Raw genomic sequence first — 18,538 nt, 5'->3', positions numbered from 1 at the left:
TGATAAAATGAAACAAGATGGAACATGTTAAAATGTACCAAAATGTGTGATCTCACACTTGCAGGCTACGTTGATGATGTCATTCATCAGTCTGTCATAGTTTTATTAGTGGCGCATGCCAAGTCAAGCCCCCTTGTGTTCCCCTGCCAGCTTTCCCCGTGTTTTCACCCCATGGACTCATATTCACTGAACCTTTAACGGTCATGGACTACACCCCCCATAATCCTTTGCACCAGTTCGTCACCATCTTTGATTGCACCCACACCTGATCATCATTCCCTGGACTCTTTATATCCCTTGTGTTTTGTTCTGATCAGCCTGACATCTTGTTGTTCAGCGTGACGTTGTATTGTTTCCATTCCAGTCCAGTGTCTGTTGATTGTCAACAAAATCAAACCTCAGGAGTGACAAAGTCATCCAACAGCAATGTGAAAGACTGACAGCATGACAAGACGCATGAAAACTGTGATCAAATTAAATAAAACGTTTTTTTTACTTTTCCTAAATACACGTACAAATATTACTATTGTATTGTTTAAAAGTGAATATATATTTGCAGTATTTGAGGTCTTAAAAAATACAGAGCATCTTTTCTGTTATTCTGTTATGCACCGGTCTTCTGCGAGACCTGGGTGCTGACACTCATTATCACTCGCGTCACCGGCCTCGCACCGTCCCCTCACGGCTCTCGTCCCGCCTTCCTCGTTACAAATATTTTTATTTGAAATTTGGGAGAAATATTGTTAGTAGTTCATAGAATGAAACAAAAAGGATCATTTCATCTAAACACATACTAATAAATAGTAAATTAAATAAACAAAAAATAATTTTGAGATTGTTCTCAAAATTAATTAAAAAATATTGGTAATTTTTTCAATATATATATATATATTGTTTTTTTTTCCAAGTTATCACCCCTACAATGTGTACATTTTTTATTCAGCTCTGCGATAGTGCTGCCAGAATATCTTAACAGCAGCATAGCAAAGGTAATGGCGAGTTTCACACGGGCAAGCAACGCATTTCTCACATTATGGACCTGTGCACTTTTTTTCAAGGTCTGTATTTCAAATAAAGGTGTATTTGTGTTTTGGCGTAGCACTCTTCCGGGTTTAGTCTGGCTGAAGTCCTTTTCCACAATATTGTGCATGTTTTGTATGGGCTTCATTATTCTCAGTGTCCTTGCGGTTTCGTTCACCGAGACCTTGTTTCACGGGGGTTGAATTGTCGGAGGCCGTTTGTTTTGAAAGTACGCCTCTCACTACCGTCGTCACCAGGTGTGAGGTCGGAGGGAAGTGGGAGTATTTTGCTTCAGGCTGACATAAGGTCAGTTCACAATATGAGCAGTAGGTGCGCTCCTCGTAATGGCGTGGGAACACACTGTTGCGTAAATTGTTGTGGGCTCTGTTTGCTTCATGGACGCACTCCACAGGTGTACTCCAGAAGAAGAGAAGTTAAGTGGCTTGTTAAAGTAGATGGAACACAATAACAGAATGATGCGAATTTCCGGTTCCGAGTATCACAGTGAACCAAACATGATAGGTAATTTGATATTCTGTTCATTCTCTTTTATTCTTTCTACTTTTAATTCAGACTTTAAAGCGGACATAACGCACACAGTTACTGCCAGTCTCATATTAATCTTGAGTAGAGTAGTACTGAATACTTTTCGTATCTTCGAAGTCTTTAGTTTGATGACATTTATAAAAGACAGATACAGCTGTATGACTATGTCTTGTTGAAATCTTAGTCCTGTGTCAGCTACCGTAGTGCTTCAAAAGGGAGGGGAAGTGAAAGGACGCTGTTGGTTGCAATTCACAAACCCGACTGCTAGATGTCGCTAAATTTCATACACTCAACCTTTAAAGGCTCTTTTTAAATGTTTTTTCATGCACTTTTGGGGCTGCATTACAAAACTGAGACAAGCTAACTTAAACATTTAGTTTTGTTTATTGAACTTTTGTTGTTTTGTGCACATTTTAATATATCCAAATTGTAAGATTATCTAGCTAGCTAACAAAAATAAGGCTTGACAAAGTTAAAAGAATGACTGTCATTGTCTTGGAAGGTTGGAAACAAAGTCATGTTTTGCCCCATCTGTCATTACTTATAACAAAAATGAGTCACATTATTATAGTTTGTAGTTTTTATGTTGCTAATATAAGAATGTACAGTATTGTTTTTGTTTGTGGTGGAGCCAGTGGAAATGTTGGCTAGTGAAAATTCAACTTACTCTTCTTATTGGGTCACCGAAAGAAATCCTTATTGTTGAGCTGCTTGATTTATGAACTAGGGCAATTGTTTAAAACCGAAGTACATTTTTAAAAACAAAAGGAAATCACAGTCTCATTATAAGTGTTGCTTGTGACATACAGCTCTCTGTGGCTCAGGGATTTGGAGAGGTTTTCAGAAATCGATATTCTGAGCTGTAAGCAGTTTCATCTCAGGCCCCCAGACGCTCCCCCAGGATTTTTTGCAGTTTACCAGGTGTGAAAGCTAAGGTTTACCCTAGAGAAATCCCATAGTGACATTTTGTGTGTATGTGTGCGTGCGTGTATCTTAAACCCTTCACAGGCTCTCATATACTGTTATATGTCCTGTCCTTTGTTCACATGCCCCTCTTCAACGAAAGCTATTTTTCAGTCCTAGGTTTCGTCAACCTTTGTTTTTGCCGGCGGCCCCCCCCCAAAAAGTCACTGGCCCCCCAACCAGAATGAGATTTTTAAATAATTTTATTTTAGAATAATAGTAGTAATATTTATTAATCATAATACTAGTAAAAACGTTATATGTTCCCAGTAGTATTAATGGCAATGTCAAAACTCTTAACCATTAGATTCAGGCATAATACATTTTTTGAAATGTGCCACCCTAAGATTTGTACTGGCCCCTTTGTGCCACCCCATAAAAAAATCCTGGGGGCGCCACTGGGTGTGTCTGCGTGTCTCTGTGTGTGTACATGTATGTTCATGCCAGTTAGCAGCTCAGTACGAGCCGTGGATGAATTTTACATGTGGGTCCCATGGTCCCACCCGTGCGTCATGCTGAGGGGGGCTTTTTTTCAGAGACTACATGAGCAGAATGCTGTTTGTGACCTCATATATATATATAAAGCAAGAAATATATCAAATGAATTCTGCAGCGCTTTTCACAATGTTACAAAACAGCTGTAAAGAAGACATTTAAGCATAAAAACAGATACAGAAAAAAGGATAAAACATAATACAATGTTCCAATACATCTCTATGATTACTAAGAAATACAAGTCTGTTCCAGCTCCCTGCAGGATGGATGCCAGTATTAATCCAGTGACAAATGTAATGCAGTCGATTTCCCTTCTTTCCTAGAGGAGTTGTAATGCACAGAAATGATGCTGGACTGCAATCTTATCCTGCATTCATAATTCAACACATGCTCAAATGAGGGCACACACGGGGCAAGCAGATTGATTTGGACATTTATAATTTTGTGTGTGTAGTAGGGTAGGGACTCATGTTGCATCATCTTTGTGTGTGTGCATGCGTGCGTGTGTGTGTGTGTTGGTATTTCCCTCGTGTACTTTTAGCGAAGGGACATTGTGCAGAAGAATTGATCTGAATGATCTAATCCCATTCACCCTATACCTGATCTATGAGTCATACAGCTACATACAAACTGTACCCAGCATACAAAGACATGCAGTGCAGTGGCAATTGTAGATGTTTACCAGCTGTGTAAATCAGTAGTTGACAGTTTTTGAAAGATGGTGTTTAAGTGTTGTTTGCGTGTGTATGGTCATTTCAACCACTTTGACACAAATGTGGTACTTAGCATCATAAACAGCCTATCATTACCTGATACACCGATCATAAATATAGATTTTTTGCTAGGTGATTTCTCATGTCTGGCGCAAACATGCCTCTGTGATGTTAAATACAGTACACCATTATCTGACAGAAGTGATATTGACTTTCATACATGATGTTTGAAATAAATAGTTGAAAACAAATAGTTGACATTCATTCAGCTGCATCTGTCCCCTGGTTTAAGCTTAGACCAACCAGCTGAACCAACTGAAGACCGTATTAAACCATCTTAGACCATTTTTGTTTTTATATTCAGCACCGTTTCTAGGTTTGCAGTTGTGTAAGTGCACTCATTGGACGTTTTTATCTTAATTCATGACTGTACATGTAACTGTCCTCAATGACTCACACGCTGAAGGAATATTTAATGTGAGCAGAAAAGTGGTCTTGACCACAGGTCATTAAATACAAAGCACATACGGCTGTCATTATCCAGAGAAAAGGAGACATTCTTTCATCCATTAGCCCAAAAAACCTGCAGTGTACACACAGATACATAACTACATATTCACACTTAGATGTCTCCAAAAAATGCTGGGTTGATTTCAACCCACAATCCTAGGTTTGCTTCAATTTGAACCGTTTGGGTTTGACCATATTTTATCCAACCTTGGGTTGAAACAACCCTGCATTTTTTCAGATATGTATATTCATACATCACTATGAGCCCATGACACCTTTTACATAATAAGATGACCTTTTCTAACCTTAGGCTAAAAATAGACTCGCAAACAGTGATCACGGTCTTGTTCATTTGCACTTGGTTGGAAGGTACCAATAGAACGCACTGTGATATCAGCACAGGTTGCGTAAACATTGTGTCTGTGTTTTGTTGGATCACACCTCGTCCTGGCAAGGTAAATGTTCATGTTTAAAGATGTTTTGGCAGGAGTTTGGTCTCTATTGAGGCAGCAGCCTTGGCAATGTAAAAAACATCAAATAGTTTACCTTTTCAAAGTAGAAAAGCATCTTTCAATGCTATTTCTATCCGACTTTTGTGCTTTTATTTGAATGAATCTCTTGTTTGAGACTTGGGTTTTCAAATCAAACCAAACAGGCTTGTTGAGTTTCTGAGCTTTGCGTGGACCACTGCATGAATCATTTAGCTTCATTTGCCATCATACAATTCGACAGCAAGCTTATGTGTTTGCCATCCAAAAGTGCGGTTTCTTTAAGCATGGCCTCCTGACTGGTGCATGGTTTGCCATTTTCTGTGTCTGCTTCACGCCACCTTCCTGTCCCCAGTACGTCGAGACCATCAGCAGCAAACAAAATGAGCTGGATAACTACATCGCCGAGAACTACAAGACTGCCATGTCTGAGGAAAGGAGGAGGTATTGCTTCCTCGTTGCCCGTCAGTGCGCCGTGGCCAAAAGTAACAGCTCTTACCACACCAAGGTAAGAGTCCACGTCATAGAGTGTAGAAAAACATTTGGGTTGCAGAAACACTGAAATGTCAAGTTAAACATTTAAGGTATACATTTAAATGTGGACAACATGAAATCTAATGTCTAAAATGTGACAAGTCTTGCTGAAATGTTCATATCCGTTAAGTTTTGATTGGATCATTTGGAATTGATAGAATCATTCAGCACATCATTGGTTACGTCAGAATTTGCAAACGTTATTGACCTTTTATCAAAGAATTTGGCTTTCATGTTGTCTTTATAGTCATGTAGTCTAAACATGAAAACAGATCATATACAGTGCATTCCAATAATACACAATATTCATATGACTGCCAAACAAATGACACACCTGGACAAATCCAGATTTTGTGCTCAGTTGTTTCTGCCCCAAATTCCATTTATTCATTCGTTCATGTCATTTTACCGCCTTCACATTGATCATTCATCACGCTTGCTATTGAATGTGCCGCATCTGGAAATGCTCTTTTATTGGGTGAAAACAGCTATTGTTCTGTATCATGATTTATAATGAAACATTTGATTGCACATCAAGTTTGAGGTTTGTGCTGCACAAATATTATACAGTAAAGAATATTTATTTCTCCTGGAATGAGGAAATAGAGCAGAGATTCACCAGTGATGTCTGGTAGATTCACCAGTGATGTCTGGTGGATTCACCAGCACGTCAAAGAACACCAGTCATTGCCAAGTAGGCGAGTTTCTGCCCTCTACTGTTACGCCCACGCTTCAGAGCCGGTGATAGACGGAGCATTGGCAAGAGAAGGGAGGGCCAGGCAGGCAGAGAGTGGCCCACTTTTACAAGAACAGACTGTTCAGACCATAATCGCTGTTTGCGTGGATGCCTTGAAGAAATTTCTCTGCGCACGAGTGGAAACACTTTTGGATGTCAAAGGAGGAATTTCTTCACCGTGTAAAATTGCATTAGATAACGAAATTTTCACCTACGTTAGGCTCTTATCATGTGATCACGCCACTTGCCTTATGAGAACAAAATCATGTGAAATAAACAGACCATCTGCCAGAGTTTGTCGTGGCGGGATGTTCACACAACCTCCCATGCAAGTCACGCAAAGCAACAGTTGATACTTGCTCACTTACAAGTGAGATTGGAAGGAACAAAGAGAATATAAAGACATTCTCTAACACATTAAAATAGAAATGTGAGAATGTAGGATTGGGAAAAAGACCTCAAAGTTAACCTTATACGGTAAATGTATAAGGGGCGTTTTATGGGTTTGCTGATATAATGGGAATTCTTTGGTACAGCGTATAGATTGCATTTATGTGAAAAGACAGTAAGTAGTCATTTAGATGCTTTTATCCTAAATGACAGTACCCTTATTACAGGAGCTATTCCCCTGCGAAAGCCAGGTGTTAAGCATCATGCTCAAGGGCACAATGGTGATGGCTCATGTCTCACTCTATATGGAGATTAAACCAGTAGGCCTGGTGTTCTGGGTAATAGCCCTACAGAACATGGTGATCAATCATTGTAGTAACATTTCTTAAAGCATAGTTCACACAAAAATGAAAAATGTAATGCTTTGCTCTCATGTCACTCAAAAGCATTGGAGTTCGTAGAATGCAAAAAAATTGATAGAATGTTTTCCAGGAATAAAAAATACATTTTTGGCCTGCTTTTGTGTTACTGGCATAATTTCATTTAAAGGCGCAATGCGTGATATTTAGTAGGATCTATTGACAGAAATGCAATATAATATGCATAACTATGTCTTCAGAGGTGTATGAAGTATGAAGAGTTTTTATTACCTTAGAATGAGCCATTTCTATCTACAGCAGCAGTGGAGTGAGCCGTTGGTTGCAGTTTGTAACCTCACCGCTAGATGCCACTAAATTTCACACTCTGGACCTTTAAAAAACATTTCAATAGATTTTCATATATCACTGTTACAGTGAATTCTGTTGGCTACGATACCCATGTAGTGAAAATTTGATATTGTGATGTTTTGTACACATACACACTGTTATGGCATTCTGTATCTCTAAAATTTTTCAGAACGCAATCAAAACAGCGGTAGTGTTTTTGCCTCTGTGAACCCAATGAGTTCGTGATGGAGTCGGCAGGTGTTCGGACAGGCAGCCGGGTGATAATTGCTTTCGCTGGGTGGTGTGTGGTCGTGACTTAGAAGACGACAATGGGGGTCCGTACTGACCTGTGCTGACTGGTACAAACAGAGACTGTGGCGGTATTATAACTAAATAAGGGGAAAAGGTGGAAAACAGATATTAAAGCAAAGATGTTGAGACTGTTCAGTGTCCACAAAAGCTGGATTCCAAGGATATTACGTCTGGAACAAACTAGAATAGTTTAAAAGAATAGTACACCCCCCAAATAAAATGTCATTATTTAGTCACCCGAATGTCATTCCAAGCTCTTTTGCAGTTTTGTGGAGTACAAAAAGATAAAGACACAGCTCTCTGTCGGGCAGCACTGTAAAAAACCTGTAATGGTACAGAATTTTACTGTTATTTACTTTTACAGATTTTTCATGTATAAAGTCCAAAACATATTTTTGAAAATATGGTCACATATTTTTCACATTCACAAATATGTGAATTTTTCACATTCACGTTATATTTTTGAAATATGGTCAAAAACTGTCAAGTTAAAGAAAAAGACCACAAATTTACAAGAAAAACAGGGGAAAGTGTAAACTTACAGGGGGGACATTATTTTACAGAATATTTCTGGCACCCCAGCTGCCACAAACATTTTTTTACTGGATTTTTTTACAGTGAGGAAAACTGTGAATCTATTGGAAGCAACTGAGCAGAATTGGAAATGAAATATTGCTGAACTATATATTTGTGCCGATAGATGTCTGGGGGCCCTAAGCAAACCTTTGTGTGGGCCCTTGTCGTAGTTAAATTTAGAACAACATAACTGTAAACTATAAGAAATAAAAATAATAAATCAATTAACACACTTAAATTAATGAAAACTGAAAGACAAAAAACATTCAACTGACAGTTAGAACAATTAAGTTTTAAAATTAAATTCACATTTTGATTCACATGTAAATAATTCTTTACCCAAAGTAACGCGTGGCTCTGGAACCATCTAGCTATCCAAAAAAAACTGAAACTAACCAAATGAGTGATTAGCAAAAATAAAACATGATAAATATAGTTTACTCAAGAAAGCTAAGCATACGAAAACACATCAATAATTCTCTAAAAGTGATGACACAAAAATGACATATTCTCATGGGCAAACGAAATACAGTGGATTGCAGTGGTGACACCCACATGAACACTGTACATGTTCCTTTAAATGCTATTGAAGTTAGAAACGTGTATATTAATGTGTAGCCTATGTAACTTTGGAGACGGTCCCTAAATTCAGACTATCGAACGTACGTCAAACCAAGTTTATGCCAGTGGACAAATACTGCATTTGTAAATCTGTACTTGTATAATTTGGCAAACTAAATAAGACTTTGAAAATAGTACAACACATGCCTTCTTGTTCTTTTGCTTCGCGTTTTTGGCGTTTTTTCCGCTATAGCTCCGTTTTATAGCCACGGTCAGATATATGTAAACGTGCATCATCACATCACGTGCATGTCATCGCCTGCTGCGCACTACACGATGTCCGAGACCGAGTATGTCAAAGTAATTAAATAAATGAAGTATTAAAAATGAAATTTACAAATGATTCCTGTAAAGGTGAACCCGCAAGTCATAAAAAGTCATAAAAATAGCGTATCGTGTTTTGGATTCGGTGCTCAAGGGGGCCCCCTGGTGGTGCAGAGGCCCTACGCAACCTGCGTAGTCTTCGTATAGGGAGGATCGGCTGTAAACATCCGTAAACGGCTAAAACAGAGGATCATGTGCTCTAGATTGGGTGGTCTCTAGGCGTTCCTCATCTCTCTATTACAGCTGCTGGTTGTAGAGTTTAGCCGAGCTCACTGTCTGTGCACAGGGCAAAGTAATGAGGCTATTTCAAGCTTCAGGCTACAGGGAATGGAGGTTGTCATGATGGAAGGGGACGTTTTAGAGCTTCAGGGGACAGATGGTGAGAGGGCATCATTTTACTGTATAACACTTTATTGCTTTTCCTCTGTCTGTCAGTCCATCATTGAAAAGCTTAAACCCTGAAACCCCAGTTTTTCAAACAGATAGAGTACATATCTCAGACTCTATTTATGCTGTTATCCCCAATTGCCTACATGGAGTTTCTGTTCCAGGCGCGTAATGTTCGGGTCATCCGTAGTGGGCACTAAAACTAGTCTGTTTGTTTGTTTTTAGGGCAGAGATCTGCTAACACAAAAAATACCTTTGTGGCAACAAGCGTGCGCTGACCCAAATAAACTCCCGGAGCGGGCGATGCTGCTGGCCCAACGGATGGGATCTGGAGCAATGGGAGCCAGCTCTCACCACACCTCCAGATCTGCCTTGACAATCTCAGACCCCATCCCCGGGGCCAAGCCACTTCCCGTGCCACCTGAACTCGCGGCTCTCATGGGGAACCAACATACGGTGAGTTGCACCTCTTTTTATAAGAATCTGCCTGTCGGCGAAGCTTCCAATAAGTGTCCAGTTTGACTCGAAAAGAAGTTGCAGAATGTAACAAATTGTAGAGCAATAGTGAGCTTGAAATGTAATAGTTTCAGCTAGAAGATTTGTAAATAGTAACATTAATGATGTGTGTAATTAAGTCCTGAGGCTGTTTGTGTGTGTGTGTGTGTGCGTGCGTGTGCGTGTTTGTGGGGGGGGCAAGCTTAGTATAAATGGATATAGTCATTAAATCGAGTTTGCTAATGACCACATTGTGAAATATTCGGAAACCTGCAGGCATTCACACTTACAATTCCCTTTAGTTTATTTCTACGATTTATTTCAAATTCATCTCTCAATGAGTTACAACTAGGAGTTTTTAAAAACATAAAAACGATTCTTCCAGAGGATGATGGGAGCAGAAATTGTCCCCATAAAAAACGGCACAGCAGGGGTACATGGAGGAGACGACTACCAACGCTGGATGGAAACCAGAGCTGCACACGAGAAACCATCACCGGCGACCCACAGACACGGCGCTGAGACCTTCTCCAACACCCTGCCTGTCCGCAAGGTTGCTCCCGTAAAGCCCAAGAACACGCTGGGTAAGACATGTTATAGCAACTCACTTCTAAACCTATATGCTAGAAGCTAATATTTTTTCGATCTTGTTAAGATGAATGCCATTGAATTCAGTTCATTTATTTCTATAGTCTATATATTTCTATACATTTATTTCTATAGTGCTTTTCACAATTTTGTATTGTTGTGAAGCAGCTTTACATATAGATAGAAGTAACAGAAGTAAAAATATAAAAAAATACAGAAAACAAAATATAGAATTTTTTTAATACAATGTACTGTACATTGACGAAACATAACCAAAGCTGTCTACGTTTGTAATCTGTATTCACAGTGCTAGTAAGCGCTGTATCCAAATTTTCGTGGGATGTATATTGTAAAATAAAGTGTCCATAAGACCAAGTACAGTTGTTGACAAATACATAAAATTAAAACCTTTCCAAGAAATGGACGGGCATCAGAAATACCAGTGTCATTTCATCTGAAGGCTTGTATTTACTGTACATCAATACTTTCTGAAAAGTATTTTAAAAATGTATCAAAAACGGTGTGTGACATAAAAAGTGAGACTTTAAGACATCAAACGTCAGATTCAGAGGTGTTATGTGTTTGAAAACGAAAGTCTCCATAACGCTACTACAAGACTGTAAAGGGCTCGTCCTCGCATGCAACGGTTATTTGAAGCTCTCGTCTGTATTCATAAATGTGTCGTGTCTGTGCACCTGTGTGCCCACCTGTCTCCCTCTCTCTCTCCTTCAAAGAGAAGTGAGTATTCTTCACTGCCTGGACAATAACAGGCCAAACGCTGCTGAAATGAAAACAGGGCAGGGCGGCTGGGAATAGAGAGGACAGCTTTAAAAATGGATGAAAAATAGGTGAAGGGTATAGTTCTCTCTTTAAGGAAAGTCGAGAATTCGAGCTGATTTCAGTGTCGTACGCCAGCTTTTGGTAGACTTTTAAGGCCGTTCCAAAACCTAGTGACCTAAGGCAGCATCCTTACTAAACTGAAACCCCATAAGCGAATGATTTAGAACACAGGCAGCAAAATAAATAATAACACACACTTAGCTCAAAATAGGTCCCAGCAGAGCTGAACATGAACCTAACAACGTAATTTTCTAAAAAGCTAAGTAACAGTACTTCCTGTGGCTCAGTGGTTAGAGCATGGCACTAGCAATGCCAAGGTCATGGGTTCGATCCCAGGGGATTGCACATAGTCAGAAACATACAATGCAAAGCAAGTCGCTTTGGATAAAAGCGTCTGCCAAATGCGTAAATATAAATGTACTAACCTCAGACCTTTGACCCTTCACCGCAGCAGAGACCCAGACCCTGCCCAGATCCAGCTCAATGGCAGCTGGTCTAGAGAGAAACGGCCGGACGCGTGTTCAGGCCCTCTTCTCCCACGCCGCAGGAGACAACAGCACCCTCCTCAGCTTCACAGAAGGAGACATCATCACGTTGTTGGTACCTGAAGCCCGAGACGGCTGGCACTACGGAGAGAATGAGAAAAACAGAATGTAAGTACTCAAGGTTTCAATATAATCATTGCTCTTTTGAATGATTTTGCTCTTTTGTCAGTAAGCATTCACCGAAAACACCACCTGAACAGTTTAGAAATCAACATCCTAGCAACAACCTGCCATTGTGGTGGTCACTTTTGCCACTCAAAGCCATTTTCTTTTGAACATGTAAAGTCTCCAAAAATCGTATTCCGTCTTAGCATTTAAATGGTGTTTGTGCAGAAATGCACAATTTTTGATGGATGGTTTTAAAAGAGAATTCATGCTACAGTTTTCATTGTGTAATATGTGTTCTGTCAGGCGAGGCTGGTTCCCGTTCTCCTACACCCGCGTGATAGCCGAACCAGACACCAATAAACTCCAAGTCAGGTGAGTCTGAATATCAATGAGTTTACAAAAGCCCTTTTAAAGCCTAAATGACATTTCATTTTGTGCTGGAACAGCCTATGAAGTGTAGTCAAAGAAGAACACGTGTGTTTGTAGTTTGCAGCCCAGTCGGAGCAGCAGCACAGGAAATCTCCTGGAGAGAGAGATGGCTTTACCCACACCTGACTACGGCATGCCCACCCGCTTCCTCACACAGCCACAGAGCACACAACACAGCCGACAGAGACCCTACAGCGTGACAATGCCTGGATTCTCACAGGTAAGATATGCGCAGAAAAAAATACCCGGCCAAATGTATGCAGATTAGTCGAGATTTACCAAAGTGTTTTACTCAGCTTTCGTATTTGGGGGCAGGCTGAAATATAGCCCGACGACAGTTCGATTAGAGAAGCCTGAGCTCCAGCTACAGAAAGCGTTTCAGGACATTCTGAATTAGGATCGGTTCTTCAGCGTGTGTGTGTGCGTGTTATTTTAGCTGGCAGTGCCGAGATTAAAAAAGATCTTTCCTGTTTGATTAAACTTCCTTATAAGAGGCCATTCTGAGACACCAATTAGGGGAGGAATCGATAGACGAAACTAAAATGAGATAAGGTATTATTTTGTGATTTTTTTTAGTTTAAATATAAGTGTCACTGTATAGATATCAAAACCTTTACATCGGAATCTCACCCATGTTGAAACACGTTGGCTTTATGTAATGAAGCCTATAATACATGCAACTCTCATCAAAACTTCATGACCCCCTTCCAAGTGCTTTAAAAATGAATTATTGAAAATGTCATGCGTGTAAAACAACACAGACTGTTGTGTTTGTCTCAGCTTAAAATTTCATTGGCTTATCATAGCTCATGTTTAGTGTGCACTCAATGACCCCCTTTTTCACATTTGTAAGTGTTCTGCTACTGTCATCTGCTGGCCATAGGAAGAAAAGTCGATCACTAAAAGATTCCTCTCTTTCTTTACAGCAAGGGTTGGAAAACTATGAATCCCGATTCCAAACAAGGTAAGACTTTATTTATGTATGAATTTTATTCCCCCTGAACAGTGACACATATTGAGAAAAAATCATTTGTCTATAATTTCTCTGTGCTGTTTTGTTTGAATTATTCCTCTCTGGTTTTGTTTACATTTAAAATGCCACATCAATATCTGAATCATGGCGATTTTGGCAAGCAAAAGTCTCCTTTGCTTGACCTCCAGATGGCTCAGACGAACATAGCAGATGTTTCTGAAGGTCTAGCCCAAACGTAAGGTGGGCGGGTGACCACACAGGGCACCTAAACCCATGTTGAACAAAACCTCTCAGATTGTTTAAATGGGTTTCATAAAACTCGCAAATAATTTAATGGTCGAGCATCGACTGTCCTGGTCATTTCCCATAGAGAGACATTTTGTGAACTTTAGTAATATAATTCATTTTCTGACTCCGATCAGATTGTAGAACGTGTAAGATCACTATAAATAAAACAAAAAGTGAACAAATCTCTTTAGGTCATCTATGGGAAAATTTCCTAGCATCACATCTTATTCCAAATTTCCTAGCATCACAAAGTTGAAAGTAGCAGATAAACAGTTTTTTAAATACACGTTTCCATTTCGTTCTTGCTTTGGCTGTCCATTTGTTTGTGTAAGTCTTTAAGTGTCTACCGTGTCCAATTTTAGTGTCTGCCCAATGCTAAATTTGTCCCTTAGTATCCCAATATTTAAAAAGCTATACTGTATATACACACCATTTAGATTTTACTTCCATGATGTATTTCAAGTAGTGGGCTTCATTTTCACAATACAAGTGTAACCTCTTTTTTTGGTATGCAATATTACCAACTTTCTTCATAAAATGACCATAACATTGCATTGCTTAACCTCACACTTGTCTTGCAGAGAATGCAGCCCATCGTGTATTTTTAGGTGCAGAGAGAAAATTAATATTAGCAGTAACAGAAAAGAAACAGTTCACCCAAAAATACAAATTCGCTCATAAACCTCATGACGTTCCGAACCCATATGTCTGTTTTTGTTGCCTGGAAATCAAAAAGAAGTTATTTAAAAAATAAACTGTGATCTTTCAATTCCAAATTATACTTTAAATTGTATGAAAACAAGCACCCAGCATCAAAAATTGTGTTTCACAGAAGTCATCCGGGTTTGCAATGACATGACTTTCATTTTTGGCCGAACCGTTTCTTTCACATTAGTGCTTTGTGCTCCCTGTGCTTCGATATGTATGTGTCCAAACCCGTCCTGGCAGCTTCTCCCTCTCTTTGTTCCACAGTACGGAGGGCAAATTGATATCTACAGTGTGAGAGGACAGACAGACACACAGACAGACAGACAGCACCTTCCCCTTCCGAACACTCACACCACCCTGTCTTGCTTTATATCTCAACAATCCACCTCCCGTTCACTCCACCCACACAGGAAGAGGATACAGTCTATCAACCCCTCCCTCCTTCTCCATAACCTTATTTTATCCCAGCTGGAAGCGGCCGGGTGATCATGAAAGAGACTAACTTCAATATTCCATGTTGACCTTCCTCAGTATCCTCGCTCCTATCATGTGCTCTCGGAGGAATTGTCCTGCTTGTCTTTCATGCATGTACAGAACATGTCAGCTGTGTACAATCCAAATGCATCACTTCTGCCTATCCAGATGATATTGACATCTGTTGTAGTAACATTATCCGGGGGTTTAAACATGTTAATAGCTAAAACCGACTTGAGAAAGATGTGTTCTATATTTTGGGTGGTTATTATACTTTTTTTTGATGTCATTATATGCACCTTTAAATGTTTATTTCATTTCATTGAGGTAAAGTGCGCTCCATGATCTCATTATGTATCATTTTGGAGCGCTTTCAATAAAGGAGTTCGTTTTGAATGTGTCAAGTCTTGCCGGGATAACGTCAGCCACGGGAATACAGATGTACAGTAAATATTTGACCTTCACTGTGTCTCAAGTGAAGACTGTTATGTGTTCTTAAAGCCTTATTGGACTAAAGCAAACCCTTTGGATTGCATATAAAAAAGGATTTTCCCTAAGTGATGTAGGGGCATGTTTCATGCCCGAAAGAAAAGAGAACTCGTATCTACATAGGCCATATCACCATTTCCTGCTGTGATTTAACTAAAAGTGACACACCTCACAAATGAATACATCAATTCTGCCAACTGTAGGCTAGTTTATGGTTGCTAAGTAATGCCATTGACCAGATATATTAATTTAGAAAGAGATCGCAAGCTGCGTCTCAATTCGCTAGTTGCCCAAGATGGTAGTGATGTTACGTTCTGTGCTGAGGCTTCGGGGCGTGTCGAGAAATCCCGGAAGCTTTCAGTGAAGCGCGTATCTTTTTTTGTTTTTTATTGAACTTCAAAGAAATACAAGACATGTTCACATACAGGTAAAACTTAAGTAAACATTTTGTGAAGCGCGTATCGAGGCTTGTATCGCTTTAGACCACTGACATCATAGATGACGTTTGAAGCCTCGCTTCCGCCTGAGTGGTTCAAGTAAGCGGTTCGAATCTTGCCGCGACATTTTGACAGCTATATAAACCAAGTTACACAAGCACACATTTGATAGCCCCATTCATTTCAGGCCAATACGTTTATTACACAGTTATGTTATACAATAGTTATATACCACCAGAAAATACACATTATATTCATATAAATAGATTAGTCTATGTGGAAATTGATTTTTTTCTTCACCGTTATTTCTAAGCCTTAACTGGCGCAAAATAAAGTGTATCAGAGACCACATCAGGCACATCTGTAATGTATCGGCTTGTTTTACACTATTTGGCCACCAGAAGCTTCAATGCTTCATCTCGCCACCACTACTTTTGGGACACGAGGGTTGGCAGACTAGTTTCCGGTCGTACACTGTATGGGAAAAGGAGGATTTTGGGCCGGCCAATATGGGTGTTTTTTAGATAAAAAAGAAGAAAGTAATATATCAGCGATATGACAGATCCTCTTTACATTGCTGCACTTCGTTAAGCCAAAACAACTCGATAGTGTTATATGACCGAAAATTAGTCTGCCGACTCTGGCGTCACAAAAGCTCACCGGTGCCATCTTGTGCAACTAGCCCATTCGAAGAAGGCTGCGTCCTCCGGAGGTCGCATTTGTCGAGCGTTTTGTCGTCATCGAGGATTTCAAGTTTTATTTCAGATAAGCGAACGTTACATTTCAAGGTAAGATCTACAATGATTACGTCTTAAGAGAAATAAGCGTTTTAAATATTTTTTTTCTGAAATGAGACAATTGATGACGTATGCACTCGACAAATGCGACCTCTGGAGGACACAGCCTTCGAATTGAGACGCAACTTTCCTTATGTTTACAAGTTTACTGATTACACTGATATTTCCGTCCAGGTGTACTGTAGCGTAGCTAATACAATATATCTATATAAATAAACTTTAAACTCATGAGCCAGTGCCTTGTACATAGCAAATGTTATTTTTAATGTATCACACGTTTGTTCAAAACTGTTGAATTATAATCATGCAGGTTTCTTACTGATAGCCTACATTTTTTGCTTTCGACACAATCTCTGTAAATACAGTTTTTTATTTTTAAAAACATGTAAATACTTGCAGAAATCACATCGGATAACAAATTTGATAAACATCTTTGTCAACACACACTCATCTGCACACACATACAGCACTTGTGTAGGATATTTTTAGCCGGGAGGGAGAGATGAAATCTTGTAATGAAAAGGATCTAATTAAAGACTTTGAAATTGCCTCTTTATAAACACAAAATGCTCATAATTATAAGGTGATAGTGTTTCTCTGGTGTGATATAAATACCGCTTTGCTTGTCTCTAGTCAGTCACTTAACAGAAAATAATTGATTTTCTCTGTATTATATGCCTACCTGAAAATAAGTATCATCATGAAAATGAAGCACAATTAAAATACACCTTTAGTATTACACAAATGTTGTAATGCACACTCGTTTTTATACTTTTCCTCATTTTTGTTTAAAAAAATGGTAAAAGACTTGGTAAAAAGATGTGGTCATTTATTTTAAAGGTTTATTTTCGAGTGCAATCTTCAGTAGCCTATATTGTTCTTTTTAAAGCCAGACCTGCCTGGTGCATCGTGTCTGTCTCTCCTCTGCCTGTAGGTTTATTCATTTGCTTTTCGTTTGTCTTTGTGTGTAACTAAACCAACGTCTTGCTGTAGCTCTGCCAACATTCTCCATCTCTGTTTTGACGAATTTAGAGACAAAAGCAGTAAGATGTCAAGGACTGGAAGCCATTGCCAGTGTTTCTTCTTTCTGCACTAGAGTAAAGCCGCGGTACGGCTGCCACGCTCACTGAACCCTGGGTAGAAATCTCCACCTGTCTGTTTTTATTGTCATTTTCTTCTGGAATGTAAAGAGGAGAAAGTACAACGTACAGAAAACTATATACTCCAATATGCATGTGTTTTGAGGGACACCAAAACAGTGTAATGTTCCTTAATGGCCATGTATGGTGACTTTTGACTCTTGAAAAGATGAATAAAAGTTTCTTCAGATGACAGCAGTCTCATTTTTTTATTTGTAATTTCCCCCTCTCATCATAATGTGCGTTGTAAAGCAATATGAGCAGTACTGTATGAAAATGTAAGTTTAAATCATTTGTCTCTAAATTGATCTGAAATGGTCAGGTAGCCTACTTGTCTTCTAACCATCTTAATGTGCTGTTTTAGTGGTTGTCAGAATTCTTTAGTCATTATCACTGTAAAACACTTCACTCACATCACTAATACTTCATCATCTTATTACAACTTTTCAACTTAAAGGGATAGTTCACCCAAAAATAAATATTCTGAGAGCATTTATTCACCCTCACATAGGTTCAAAATCTGTATATAGCTCTTTCCACTGTGGAACACAAAATAAGATATTTTGAGAAATGTCTCAGTGGTTTTGTGTCCATACAATGGAAGTCAATGTGGGGCAATGTTGCTTGGTTACCAACATTGTTCAAAACATCATATTTGTAGATAAAAATTGCAATATCCAAGAACATCAGTTATAATGATGTTTCATTTAAAAAATATAATAGATCATTTTTCGAGGTGGCAAATTTGTACACTTATTAGAAAAAGCAATAATGGGGTCTCGCTCCAAACATCCTTCAAAGAAGATTGAGCTAAAAATGTACTACATGAACGCGATCATACGAATTCTATTCCATTTTGAACTTACATGTATCTTAAAAAAACTAGATCCTCACAAACGCCTGACT

At 39.1% G+C, this 18,538-nt stretch overlaps 1 protein-coding gene across 9 annotated transcripts in view; it reads left to right on the top strand.

Annotated features, from left to right (window-relative positions):
• Window positions 1–18,538, top strand: part of baiap2b (BAR/IMD domain containing adaptor protein 2b) — a 52,860-nt gene that overhangs the window by 27,510 nt on the left and 6,812 nt on the right. For 5 of the 9 annotated variants that reach the window (XM_057358851.1, XM_057358850.1, XM_057358844.1 and 2 more), the window contains 7 exons: window positions 5,091–5,243; window positions 9,548–9,778; window positions 10,203–10,401; window positions 11,697–11,898; window positions 12,202–12,270; window positions 12,385–12,547; window positions 13,254–13,291. In XM_057358851.1, coding sequence (XP_057214834.1) covers window positions 5,091–5,243; window positions 9,548–9,778; window positions 10,203–10,401; window positions 11,697–11,898; window positions 12,202–12,270; window positions 12,385–12,547; window positions 13,254–13,291 — 1,055 coding nt within the window. The other 4 variants (XM_057358845.1, XM_057358846.1, XM_057358849.1 and 1 more) reach the window with 4 other exon arrangements.

Source organism: Triplophysa rosa, linkage group LG18, assembly GCF_024868665.1.
Source record: "Triplophysa rosa linkage group LG18, Trosa_1v2, whole genome shotgun sequence".
Classification (NCBI taxonomy): domain Eukaryota; kingdom Metazoa; phylum Chordata; class Actinopteri; order Cypriniformes; family Nemacheilidae; genus Triplophysa; species Triplophysa rosa.
The sequence above is the reverse complement of the archived record's forward strand: the minus strand, read 5'-3'. Positions and strand labels throughout refer to the sequence as shown.